The 13,455-nt window shown below is 34.4% G+C and overlaps 1 protein-coding gene across 2 annotated transcripts; it reads left to right on the top strand.

The window, feature by feature from the left end:
- Positions 1-605: 605 nt before the first annotated feature.
- On the top strand, positions 606-13,227 carry LOC125678722 (coatomer subunit delta-like). Of its 2 annotated transcripts, XM_048917373.2 has the most exons (12): positions 608-752; positions 2,059-2,098; positions 3,801-4,024; positions 4,188-4,367; positions 7,337-7,536; positions 8,462-8,556; positions 8,654-8,726; positions 8,934-9,099; positions 9,939-10,086; positions 11,133-11,241; positions 12,314-12,518; positions 12,624-13,227. In XM_048917373.2, the coding sequence occupies exons 1-12, from the start codon at positions 750-752 to the stop codon at positions 12,711-12,713; spliced, it is 1,533 nt and encodes a 510-aa protein (XP_048773330.1). In that variant the 5' UTR covers positions 608-749; the 3' UTR covers positions 12,714-13,227. The 2 variants fall into 2 exon arrangements, with proteins under 2 accessions (XP_056011653.1, XP_048773330.1); XM_056155678.1 differs by having other exon boundaries at positions 606-752; positions 12,314-13,227.
- The last annotated feature ends 228 nt before the right edge of the window (positions 13,228-13,455 follow it).

Below are 13,455 nucleotides of genomic sequence, written 5' to 3'. Positions count from 1 at the left end.
AGAGACGGTGTCTAATTTTAATAAGACAATTTCGTGACGAGCCCCTGTGGTCAAAGTTATTGATGATTGCTAAAAATAAAAAAATAAAATTTAAAAAAAACAGTATTTCAACAAAATCATCCGTATTCGATCATTAATGACGTATATTCAGTATACATCTACACAGTTATCGAAAAATGTATCAAAGACTTTTCAAGCATTTGCGCAAACCGTCCAAAAGCGGAAACACGTGACGTCAACGATTTGAGGAGAATCGTCCGCTAACCATAGTAAGATTTTTCCATGCCGAAAGGAAATTAAAAGTTTTAAGACCTTGTTTCATCCTTTTGTGTATGCATTGTACAATAAAATAACATAAAGAAATCTGAATATATGCTTGATAATTCAAATGTAAAAATCCGGGGAAAAGTTCATTAGCAGTTGAGATTTAGTAGTATACCAATGTTTGTTCATATCCGGCAAATAACCGTGATACTCCCAACTCAAATAAATAATATGCATGCTTTCCTATCATTCATCTATTTTATTCTTTAACCCGAGTATATTCGATATAGAATGATTCTAAGAAATCCATTTCCTTGTTGAAAAAAGTAATGCACCCCTAATAATGACATCCGCAATGTGCGGAAGAATATATATCATATTGACGTGGCCGACTCGCTGGAACTTCCAGCTCGACAATAACAATACTTTACCAGTTGTTTCTGCATTTTCCTCGTCTCGAGTTTGGTTATCCTAAATATTCCAACATGGTAACGTATTTTGTTATTTTAATGTAGTGAACACGATATATTTTGATAAGATTTTAATACTTATCAATACTGAATTGTCAACATGAACTTGATGAAGCATTGCGTTTTTCTGCAATAAATTGACAATCGAACTTTGCCCAGAATTTATAGCTGAAAATGATAACAGTTCTGTTAAATTTATACAAGGGAAAATATTATTTTTCATTGACGACATCAATATTCTTTTCAAACACTACGTGCAATAGCGAAATTCCACCTTATTGGTGCGATTTACATTTATCTCGAATTGTCTCTGGTTCCAATGCCGGCACATCAAATAGATAATTTCATTACCAAATTGAAGACTTACAATCAATTTGAAGATCTACAAATATAAAGGCTAAATACAACTAAACTCATAAATTTTCTGACTCAACATGTACATGTCTCAAATTTATAGTAAACATAAAAAAGTTATAATAAAAATAATTTTTAAAGAGGTTTGAAGGATTGTCATTTTTTTGTTGTTGGAAGTATATTTTTGATTTCTACATTGAAGGGGAATTATGAAATTATGAAGAAAAACTAATTTTAGTGCTTGTTATTGAAAGTACAGTCAATTTTCAATTAGGACTTGGTTCTTTTACCAGGTTGGGAACACTTCCCCTATAGCGAGATATTCTCGCTAAAACGCGATTATCCCTCTCTAGCGAGAATAAATATATTCCGTACAACCGAGAAAAACACCCGTGGAATACATCTCTTTGTATTTCACGTGAAAAGAAGAAAAAGTGCTAAAATGTGTGATACTTCTGCAAATATATTAAATCAAAACAAAAACACTCACGATGTGTATTGGATTTCAGACTACTTCCCTTTTACGCAGCAACTTTGACATGCAATTTCATGACTATGTTGTCAATTTCATAGAAACAATTCGCATCATGTTGAGTGTGTGTCGCATTTATTCAGCGTTGCACGGGATTTGACATTATTTTCAATGAAGACGCAAAAACACCTGTTTGTGGTAATATTTATTTCTCGCTAAAGAGAGATAATCGCGTTTTAGCGAGAATATCTCGCTATAGGGGAAGTGTTCCCAACCTGTTTACAGGACCCGCATTCAAGGATACTAAGTCCTGCACTTAATAAATATTATGTTGGTAAAATTAATGAAAGATGGCTTTATGAATTTGCATGTGCTGGCCATTTCTGTATGTCACATTTTTATAAGGGGACAATTTATGGTTGCCGAAGGATATATACATTCTCCATCAAATTACTCTGTAATACATTTTAATTATATTTTTGTTTATGTCCCTTGCAGGTTCTGCTTGCTGCAGCAGTCTGCAACAAGACAGGCAAAGGTAGGTTAAGTTTGGACTGTATATTTAGCTCACCTGATTTATAAGCTGAAGTGATCTTTTCTGATCACCTGTTGTCTTGTCTGTCTATCCTTCCATATGTAAACTTTACACAATTGGACCTCTTCTCCAGAACCACTGGGCCAATTTTAACCAAACTTATCATGAAGCATCATTGACTAAATAGATTCAAAATTGTTCAATTGAAGGGTCACGCAGGGGCCAAGTGGGCCCCTGAATAAGAAATCCTGTTAGCCCACATGGAATTTTAGTAGCCCACACATAACATGAAATTGAATAACATGGGGGGGGGGGGGGGGGGGGGGGGGGTCACAAGAAAGAAACATCAAGTCACATTGCAATTTATTTAAAAAATTAAAATATCAATATTTAAATTCTGTTTCCTTCTCCGTAATTCTTTCAAATACCTCAATAAATACAAATTTCCACTCTCATTTCATCAACCTAGCAAAAATATCAGAGTTCATGGACTTTTATGATCTTTGCTGCGTCTGACTCACATTTCTTCAGACTTTTATGTTATTTCAAAATTTCTCAGCTTTACGATGCTGTCAAGTTTATAACTGGGCAAGCTGACACAACGATTGGACCTTTCGTGTCATGTTTTGTACACGCAGCACGTCATCCCCTTTTCGTCGTCATCAAGCCATATTCTCCCCTTCTTTCCACTTTGGTTAAAAGCAGAAGATTTCTTTTCGTTTGAAGTAACCCTAACGTTGTTCAACTTCTGGTTTAAATACATTTTGGAAGGTTTGATACCCCAGGAATGTCTCGCAAAGTGGCAAAACCTCAACCGGAAATTGAACTTCAATTATAATAGGACTCGAATCGGTCGGAAAGAAAAATGTTGATCGGACAACTACGGTCGCCAAGTGGGCGACGAGAATGGAAATTTTGGGTGCCCACAAGCAAAGTCTAGTCGCCAATGCGAGTGGGCGAGTGGTAATTTGGAACCCTGGTATGTCAATTCAAAGTTATTCAAGTCATGGTCCATTAGGGTAGGGTGGGGCCAGGATACGGGATCACTGTATTACAAAAAATTCCAGTAAAAAAATTTTACTCGAGAGTAACAGGGCCATGATTAATCACATTAATATGCAAATATTGTCAGGAAGTGCAAGTTCAAGTTTGTACAATTTGTGGCTCCCAGGTGTAGGGTAAGGCCACAGTAGGGGATCAAAATTTTACCTTGGAATATCTTTAGAAATCTTTTTATGAACAGCTGGGCCATTATTATTCATATTAGATGGCAAGCATTCTCAGACAGTACAGATTCAAATTTGTTAGATCAATGCCCCAGGGATAGGTTAGGGCTACAAAAGGGGAACAAAGTTTTATGTTGGAATATATAGGGAAACACTTTGAAAAATCTTTTTGTCAAGAGCATCAAGTCTATGATTAGACATTAAATCACCCAAGCTTTATTAAAGCTGAAAATATAGTGGCATCTTTTAAAAATGTGAACATTCCCAAATTAGAATCATCTATTTAATTGTGAAAGAAATTTATATTTGCATAATTGGTATCTCAACTGATTTATTTACATTTATTATTTTTATCATCTTATTCATTAATCTCTAAGCAATTCATTATGGTGGTATACATGTGTGCACTAAAATCAAAATGAAAAACTTAATTTTGAAATACTTATCATTCTTATGTTTTCATATTTTATTCATTGCAGCAATCATATCTCGGCAATTTGTTGAGATGACACGATCTCGAATTGAGGGACTGCTAGCAGCCTTTCCGAAATTGATGAGCTCTGGAAAACAACATACATTTGTGGAAACTGAGAGTGTTCGATATGTCTATCAGCCATTAGAGAAGCTCTATGTGCTACTAATCACAACCAAAGCAAGCAACATTTTAGAAGATTTAGAAACACTAAGACTTTTTGCAAGAGTTGTGAGTATTGTTAATGAATTTCTGTCACAGGACAATAGAAATTGATAATAGGTTGATAGCTGTAGAAAAAAACCCATCCGAAATACAAAATATTACTCAGCAAGGGTATTAATGCTGCAATTTACCATGGCTGTATATTTTATTTTTTTATTATTATTGACAGATTCCAGAATATTGCAGAAACTTTGATGAGCAGGACATTGTGGATCAGGCCTTTCCTCTGATATTTGCCTTTGATGAAATTGTTGCCCTTGGTTACAGGGAAAGTGTTAATCTTGCACAGATCAGAACTTTCACAGAAATGGAGTCACATGAAGAAGCTGTGTTCAAATCTGTCCGAGAGGTGAGGGGGTCCTTAATCCTTCTTTGTAATGTTGAGGGAGATTCATCAGGCCTGAGGTCAATTACATAGCATTGTAATCCATTATCATTACTACTACCCCTATGCATTACATTACACAATTACTTGAGAGTGCATTACATTATATTGCACATTACATAACATACTGATATTAAAGAAATGGCAGAAAAATTATTTCTCTATAATGATTTATGAATTCTAAATATACATTAACATAAGCACACAAAATATTCATCAATGTTAGGAAACACATCTACAATTTGATTATCATCAATGTTTCAAAAGTTTCATCTTTCAGAGAACATCTGTCTTAAAGAAAGAACAATTTCTGAAGACAATTCACAAGTCTACTTTGAAACCTCACAAATAGCCCTAGGGAAACATTCAATAAATTCTAAAGAAGTTATACATGGATCCTATCCAGTGTACACTGGCAGTCCAAAAATAATTTTGGTGATTAAAATCAGTGATGATTTGTTTTTCAGGTGTACTACAGTTCATTTTCATTCATGACTTCAAAGAGGAATAAATCTATTTAAGATAACAAAGCTGAAATAGTTCATACAGTTGGAAAGGAGTTAAAATACCAAACAAAAAATATTATTGTCAAAGGATATTTTGAAGTTATAGAGTCCATACATTTTAATAGTAACTAAACTTTGAGCATGATACAAATCAATTTTGTAATAGAGACATTGCAATTATGCACAAATATGTGCCACATCAGTTTTTAGCTCACCTGAACCGAAGGTTCAAGTGAGCTATTCTGATCACATTTTGTCCGGCGTCCATCTGTCTGTCTGTCCGTCTGTCTGTCCATAAACTTTTCACATTTTCGACTTCTTCTCCAGAACCAATGGGCCAATTTCAACCTAACTTGGCCAAAAGCATCCTTGGGTGAAGGACTTTCAAGTTTGTTCAAATGAAGGGCCATGTCCCTTTCAAAGGGGAGATAATCACAAAAATGCAAAAATAGGGTGGGGTCATTTAAAAATCTTCTTCTCAAGAACCACTGGGCCAGAAGAGCTGAAATTTACCTGAAAGCTTCCTGACATATTGCAGATTCAAGTTTGTTTAAATCATGGCCCCCGGTGGTAGGATGGGGCCACAAGGGGGGATCAAAGTTTTACATACAAATATATAGGGAAAAACTTTAAAAATCTTCTTCTCAAGAACCACTAAGCCAGAAAAGCTGAGATTTACATGAAAGCTTCCTGACATAATGCAGATTCAAGTTTGTTCAAATCATGGGCCCCTGGGGTTGGATGGGGCCACAATAGGGGATCAAAGTTTTACATACAAATATATAGGAAAAATCTTCTAAAGAACCACTGAACCAGAAAAGCTGAGATTTATATGAAAGCTTTCTGATATAGTACAGATTCTAAATTGTTAAAATCATGGCCCCTGGGGGTCGGATGGGGCCACAATAGGGGTTCAAAATTTTACATACAAATATATAGGAAAAATCTTTAAAAATCTTCTTCCCAAGAACCACTGAGCCAGAAAAGCTGAGATTTATATGAAAGCTTCCTGATATAGTACAGATTCTAAATTGTTAAAATCATGGCCTCTCGGGGATCGGATGGGGCCACAATAGGGGGTCAAAGTTGTTTTTTTGTTGTTTGTTTTTTTTTTGTTTTTGTTTTTTTTGTTGTTGTTGATATAGTGCAGATTCAAGTTTGTTAAAATCATGGACCCCGGGGATTGGATGGGGCCTCAAGGGGGGCATCAAAGTTTTACATACAAATTTATAGGAAAAATCTTTTAAAATCTTCTCAAGAACCACTGAGCCAGAAAAGCTGAGGTTTATATGAAAGCTTTCTGATATAGTACAGATTCTAAATTGTTAAAATCATGGCCCCTGGGGGTCGGATGGGGCCACAATAGGGGGTCAAAATTTTACATACAAATATATAGGAAAAATCTTTAAAAATCTTCTTCCCAAGAACCACGGAGCCAGAAAAGCTGAGATTTATATGAAAGCTTCCTGATATAGTACAGATTCTAAATTGTTAAAATCATGGCCTCCCTGGGATCGGATGGGGCCACAATAGGGGGTCAAAGTTTTTTTGTTGTTGTTTGTTTTTTTGTTTTGTTTTGTTTTTTTGTTGTTGTTGATATAGTGCAGATTCAAGTTTGTTAAAATCATGGACCCCGGGGATTGGATGGGGCCTCAAGGGGGGCATCAAAGTTTTACATACAAATTTATAGGAAAAATCTTTTAAAATCTTCTCAAGAACCACTGAGCCAGAAAAGCTGAGATTTATATGAAAGCTTTCTGATATAGTGCAGATTATAAATTGTTAAGATCATGGCCCCCGGGGGTCGGATGGGGCCACAATAGGGGGTCAAAGTTTTACATACAAATATATAGGAAAAATCTTTAAAAATCTTCTTCCCAGAACCACTAAGCCAGAAAAGCTGAGATTTATATGAAAGCTTTCTGATATAGTGCAGATTCAGATTTGTTAAAATCATGGCCCCCTGGGGTAGGATGGGGCCACAATAGGGGATCAAAGTTTTACATACAAATATATAGGAAAAATCTTTAAAAATCTTCTTCTCAAGAACCATTGGGCCAAAGAAGTTCACATTTACATGAAAGCTTTCTGACATAGTGTAGATTCAAGTTTACAAAAACCATGGCCTCCAGGGGTAGGTTTGGGGCCATAATAGGGACTACGGTTTTACATGCAAATAGATATGGAAAATCTTCTGATATGGACCAAGGTGACTCAGGTGAGCGATGTGGCCCATGGGCCTCTTGTTTTTTTTTTTTAACTTCACAATTTCATTTGTGCCAATAAACAGGATAATCAAAATAAGCATGAACTGAGCCTGTTTGTTATGGGAAACTATTCTGAATTCTTAGTACACATCTCTATGAGTATTGTCAAATGATTTTCAGAACTCCACAAAGTGTTGTGATTTTTGTTTACATTGTATAGACACAAGAGAAAGAGGCTAAGATACAAATGCAAAAGAAGGCCAAGGAATTGCAGGCTGCCCGTCGTGAAAACCAGAAGTCTGGACGCAGCGGAGGATTTGGTGGGGGGTTCGGAAGTGGTTCCTTCTCACAGAGAGATAATCCTGTCATTGATAGTATTCCTATGGACACACCCAAACCATCATACACAGCACCTGCTAGGTATGGACAGTATTGGACACTTTCACATGTATATAAGGCAAAACTGTTTTTATTAATTGGATTATGAAGTTTTAAGATCAGAAATTGGGTCAGTTGTTCAAAGTAAAAAAAAATTTGATTTACAATTTCAAGCACCTTTGTAGTTCGAAAAATAAAATAGCTAATATTTTGTTTGACTGTTTTGAAATATTATGTTTCAGATACATAGTTAATGGATTAATGAATGGGTACACTGTCTCTGACCAACTTTTACTTGTTTACCATGTCTTTGCATCTGGTAAAAAATGGCGTGTTGCGAAACAAAATTGTGTTCCGAAGCCTAACTATATTAAAAGCGAAATTATGATTAGTTTGATAATCAGTGTCATGATACAGTTGATTTTGTTGATATATTGCTCATATTTTTCATGGAAGTTGTGGTTATTTTGATTTTTCTTTTTACTGTATCTGTCAGCTAGGGAAAAAAGATTTAGAAATTTGCATGTTTTAAAAAGAAAAATTCGAAACGGAAAAAAATTATTAAAGGGATGGCAGATCTGTAATCCAACTTTCAACATTCACATGAATAGATATAATTCATAATTATTCTTGGATCAATAAGGTCTCTCTGAACAAGTTACTCTGGTTAAGAAAATGTGTCGCAATAACCAGCAAGTCATTGAATTAGTCTGAATGTGGGAATGTGACTGTCTGCATTAATTAAATGATGTATCAGCTATTCTGAAATGATTTGACAGGCAGCAAATTCAGCGAGTCTCTGATTTTTAAGAGAAAACAAGACATTGATGTACATTCTTAGTCTATAGATTGATTAGAAGCAAACATTTTTTTATGTGTGAAATATCAAATGTATCCAGTTATTTTTGTGCATCATTATAGCAGTAAATAAAAATGGTTTGAAATGACTTGGGTTTTTTTTCTACAGCAAACCATCATCGTCATCCAGAAATGCTCTCCGACTTGGAAGTAAGAAGAAAGATGTAGATACATTTGTTGGGCAGCTGGAGTCCGAGGGTGAAAGTAAGACATTTGTACACACATCTTGAATAAGATTATGAACTTGGATGATGTAGGAAGAGGATCATAAATGCCTACTATTTTTTTCTTTATTTAATAGAGGTGGGAGGAACAAAATCATCATTATCATCAGCTGTGGCAAAACAGGCCACCCCAGTGAAAGACCAAGAGGGGTAATGAAGTTTATATAAGAGATAACGACATTATCTATGATTTATCATTGAAATGTCATCACTTATTGTATGATTAAACAAAAATTTGAAATTAAGTATGATTTTGAAATATATTGATGAAATAATTCAAAATAATAAATATATAAGAATATAAGAGGTGTACACATAAAAGAGATTTAAATTTTGATTGTTTTCTTTTTGTTTTAGTGTTCACATAGCAGTAGAAGAGAAAATTTCCCTCACTGCTGGTAGAGACGGTGGGTTACAGAATATGGAAGTACATGGGATAGTCAAGGTTAAAGTGAATGATGAAGCATATGGAAAGATCAAGGTCAATGTGCTCAACAGTGACAAAAAGGGCATTCAACTCCAGGTAAACCATCAAAATTGCATGATTTCCTTATTTACTGCATTTTACATGGTTACCAATATTATCACGTCCTGTCTGCATTTTCTCGCATCATGGTCTTATATATTTTATGTAAGTAAAAATTGATTGGAATTTTTTAATGAATTCTTCAATACTACTTTTGTTGTATCTTAATTCGTATAGCCCTCCATGCTTTAACATTCTGACATATGTCGGAGGTTGCTATACTTTCATGTAATCTTGACAACACTTACTACAAACAAACAATTTCCAAAATTGATGAAAACGAAAATAAACTTTATGTTTTTGATATGCAAAATGAATGCAATTTACTATATGTAATGTAATTTATTCCCATGATTTCTCAATTAGGTAAAAAGCATTGGGGAAAATTGGTGTTGAGTTTTAAAGGGAGTGGTAAAATATTTAAGTTTTTGAACATCATAAAAAATTTCGAAATCCCTTATCTTTTAGGATCTTGATATTTGTACTTACTACAACCAAATAAAGCCAACAAATACCTATATACCTATGCATCCAATTTTTGTTTGTATCAAGTTTTAATGATTAAAGATGCAACAGTATCTCTCCACTACAATATCAAACTGTGTCCATAAATTCTGTCCTATATTAGTCTAGACATGAAGTCCTCAAAGAAAAATCCACAATGCTCCCAAATTTATTGTACCCTGTGCAAACAAAGTAGGGGAGGGTATACTGGAATCGCCTTGTCCGTCTTGTATATTGTTAACACCAATGAACAGTTTTGATTAAAACAGATACTTATAGCGGATTTTTTATTTCCTCACTTTCTAATATAACTTTCGTTCTTTATTTGACAGACACATCCAAATGTGGATAAGAAGCTGTTCAACTCCTCTTCTTGTATTGCTCTGAAGAACCAAGAGAAATCGTTCCCATTGAATACAGATGTTGGAGTACTCAAATGGAGGTTTCAGACTCAAGATGAGGACATGATGCCCCTCCTGAGTAAGACTCATTTAGTGGTTGAGGACTAAAAAATGGCTTAATGTGACATTAATTTATCTTCCATCAGTTTATTCATAAACACAATGTGGTGGGATATCAAAATACAGATCTTGTCGCCTTTTTATATAAATTTACCATGATTTTCAGTAAAAAGGTAGATATTTTTTTTCCGCTAGCCTCACCCAATACACCAAATCAGCCCATATAAGGCCTATGTTTAAAAAATTGCATGTGAAGCCAAAAACTCGCATTTTAAGACCACCTTAATGATTCAAGAGGGAGCAAACAAGAATAAAGTAAGAGAAAAGAAAGATAACTCAGATCTTTATTGCACATTTTTAGAAACACTCTAAATAATTGATTATTTTAGATATTTAACATGAATAAATGAGATCATTAATATGTTATAAACAAGTCATTTAAAACAAATGAAACATAACAAATTATTAATTACTTTCAATCAATTTTATTGTGCTTGCTAAGAATAGTCGATATGCAGATGATAAACAGTAAGTAATCTGAATGTGCAAGGCTTAAAGTTGCATTGGGAAAGTGGTGATTTCATTTCCCGTATCTTCATAAAGAAAGGCCTGTATCAATGCTTTTCAAAACATCTGTTAGATTTATGCCAGTATGATTTACAACAGTATCCATGCCCTGTTGACCTCATAATGGCACTAGAAATAGTTGGGAAAGTCTTTGCCTATCTGCCGAATCAATCAATCTAAGGATTTTTCTCGAGACTAAAAATAAGCTTTCCGCCCTATACTTCAAGACCCTTTTCCTGAAAATTACATTAGTTACATCCTTTAAAAAAGTATGGTTTTGGTTTGGTTTGTTTTCATAAGGAATTTTTATGCCAAAGGTGGATCAGATGACCAGCTACATTTGTAGATTAGCCCTTGGAGTTGGTGTTGATGGGGGCCAATCAAGTTTTGGTTTTGGCAGATGTTTGCAGTCTTTGACACTTTAGTTTTAAAAGTTGAATGGAGAGTGTGCATTTCTTCGATTTACTTGTTTGTACTAAATGTCATTATTTATTTCAGTTAACTGTTGGCCGAATGACACAGGAAGTGGATGTGATGTAAACATAGAGTATGAGCTAAAGCAAACTGACCTCGAACTAAATGACGTCACCATTCTTATCCCCTTACCGTAAGTGAATTATTGAACATTGTAGAAGTTCATAACATGATACATAATCTACACTAATAGCAAGGCTTGTCCATTGGTTTAGGGATTTTCATATTGGTAGTCAATCCTAAATGAAAAGTAGGGATATCAATGAGTACCCAATTTATCGCACTCTCAATCAATAGTCCGAATATAAAAATCAGAATTAGGTTACTAGGACTTGCTGTATACCAGAATTTTTAGTGAGGATTTAATTTTGGCATTATTAGCAAGGATATTTAGATTGCTAAAATTGAATATCGCTAACAATTTATTCCATATCAGAGGTAACAATTATCTTCCTTGGAATTATAAAGTCGCTAAAATTAGCCATCGCTAAATATACATACCCATTTTTATGGGAAAATTGCTAAATTTGTGTTTCGCAAAAAAAATCCACTGATACAGTACATTTTTTAATATTTCAAAGCACGTCATCATGAGAAACATCAGTAATACCTAGAAATAAAGTATGCATTATGCATGTTTATAAGGTAATTAGTGTCACCTACAATGGTACATGGTCATCATAGCCTAAGGCTGTGTATATACAGGAATATTTATATACTGTAATGTTACCTACACCAGTGAATGGTCATAATCACCTGTGGTTGTATGTATACATTGATATACTGAACAAAAAAAGAAAGGTATAAATCTTTATATGTCTAACAATTTCCACTTTAATTTGAATAAAAATTTGAAAGACAAAATGTCCTATATATATAACAGACCCTAGCTACAGTCTATTGTAAATGAAATAATCATGGATTATTCAAGCATGGCTATTTTAAATGGAAAGTGAATACAATGGGTATAAGCATTTTAAACATTTTTACCAACTACCAGAGTACTTAATCATAAAATCGTCAGAATAACCAACTATTAAATAGTGACAGATATGACCCCCGTTGTAAAAAGTGTCAAATATATGAAATCTGTCCATAAAGCAACTATAAAATTGAAACTTACGAGTTGCATTTTCATTCCTATTATAAAACATGATTTTCTAGTTCATGATTTGTCGGCTAGATGATACTGGTTTAAATTGTAGGTCTGGCGTGGGGGCCCCAGTTGTAGGGGAGTGTGATGGAGAGTACCATTTTGACAGTAGAAAGTCAGTACTACAGTGGACATTACCGGTCATCGACACCAATAATGAGTCAGGAAGCATGGAGTTCAGCATCGCTGGTCATCCGGACGATTTCTTTCCAGTCAATGTTAACTTTATATCCAAAAAATCATTTTGTGATCTACAGGTAAATTCATTGATACTTCTTGTGTGTATCACAATTATTTTAATGAGCAGTCAACCTCTCACAATTACAATAGTTTGTTATTTAATCTTTGTTTGTTTATTACAGATAACAGAAGTAAAAGACTGTGGTGATGACAGTCCAGTGAAATTTTCTTCAGAGGTGGTGTTTTACGTTGACAGATATGAAATTGTGTAACACTATCTACACAATTATTTATTGTGATTATATTTTATTTTGGACCATATAAAAGCTGAATGCCATGGGGGAGAGCACCAATTCATGGATCAGAGTCTGTGTGATCCTCTATTGATGTGACTCTAAGTCCCCTGCATTGAATATAGTAGAGCTGTTGAAGATGGCAAACAAATTTCTAGTTCAACTAGTGCACTAGTACTGTCACCCAAAGCTGTGATAGGGGTCCTATAAAATGACAAGTGGGAGCTATGGTCAAAGTAAATTCTATGATGGTAATTCTAATTTCAAGTTTTAAGTGCTTCAGTTGCCACTGTGTTAAAGCTTCTTTCTCCTCTTCATTATTAATGGGTTGGTTTATACTTTATTTTAAAACCATTATCATTCCGAGCCCAGGAATATGTCATTTGTTGTCAAATAGGAAATGTATATTGAATGTGGAAGCGAACTTTTACTTCAAGTTTTTGAAGATTACACATGTTCATAACAAGAAATAAAATATTTATAAAGTCCAAAATTTTTCCTTGATTGCACTGTTTTGGAGCGGGGTTCAGAATGAAGACATTAATTTTGTTATGAAAAAAATGTAAATGTAATTTAATGGTGAAACATGGTTTCTTTTCAATTGGTAGGAGTAATTGCCAGTGTTTTACACAGTCTGTGGACCTATATTGGTGGTGGTGGTTAATGATGTTTAGTATTGTATTAAGTGGACTTGTATTGGTGTCAGTGGTGCCAATGTCCC

The sequence above is a fragment of the Ostrea edulis genome, chromosome 2 (assembly GCF_947568905.1).
Source record: "Ostrea edulis chromosome 2, xbOstEdul1.1, whole genome shotgun sequence".
NCBI lineage: Eukaryota > Metazoa > Mollusca > Bivalvia > Ostreida > Ostreidae > Ostrea > Ostrea edulis.
The sequence above is the reverse complement of the archived record's forward strand: the minus strand, read 5'-3'. Positions and strand labels throughout refer to the sequence as shown.

Excerpts from the sequence above, each read along its gene's own strand:
- LOC125678722 (XM_056155678.1), top strand. Across the intron at positions 2,099-3,800 it reads CTGCAACAAGACAGGCAAAG|CAATCATATCTCGGCAATTT; the intron begins GTAGGTTAAGTT and ends TATTCATTGCAG. Across the intron at positions 4,368-7,336 it reads TGTTCAAATCTGTCCGAGAG|ACACAAGAGAAAGAGGCTAA; the intron begins GTGAGGGGGTCC and ends TACATTGTATAG.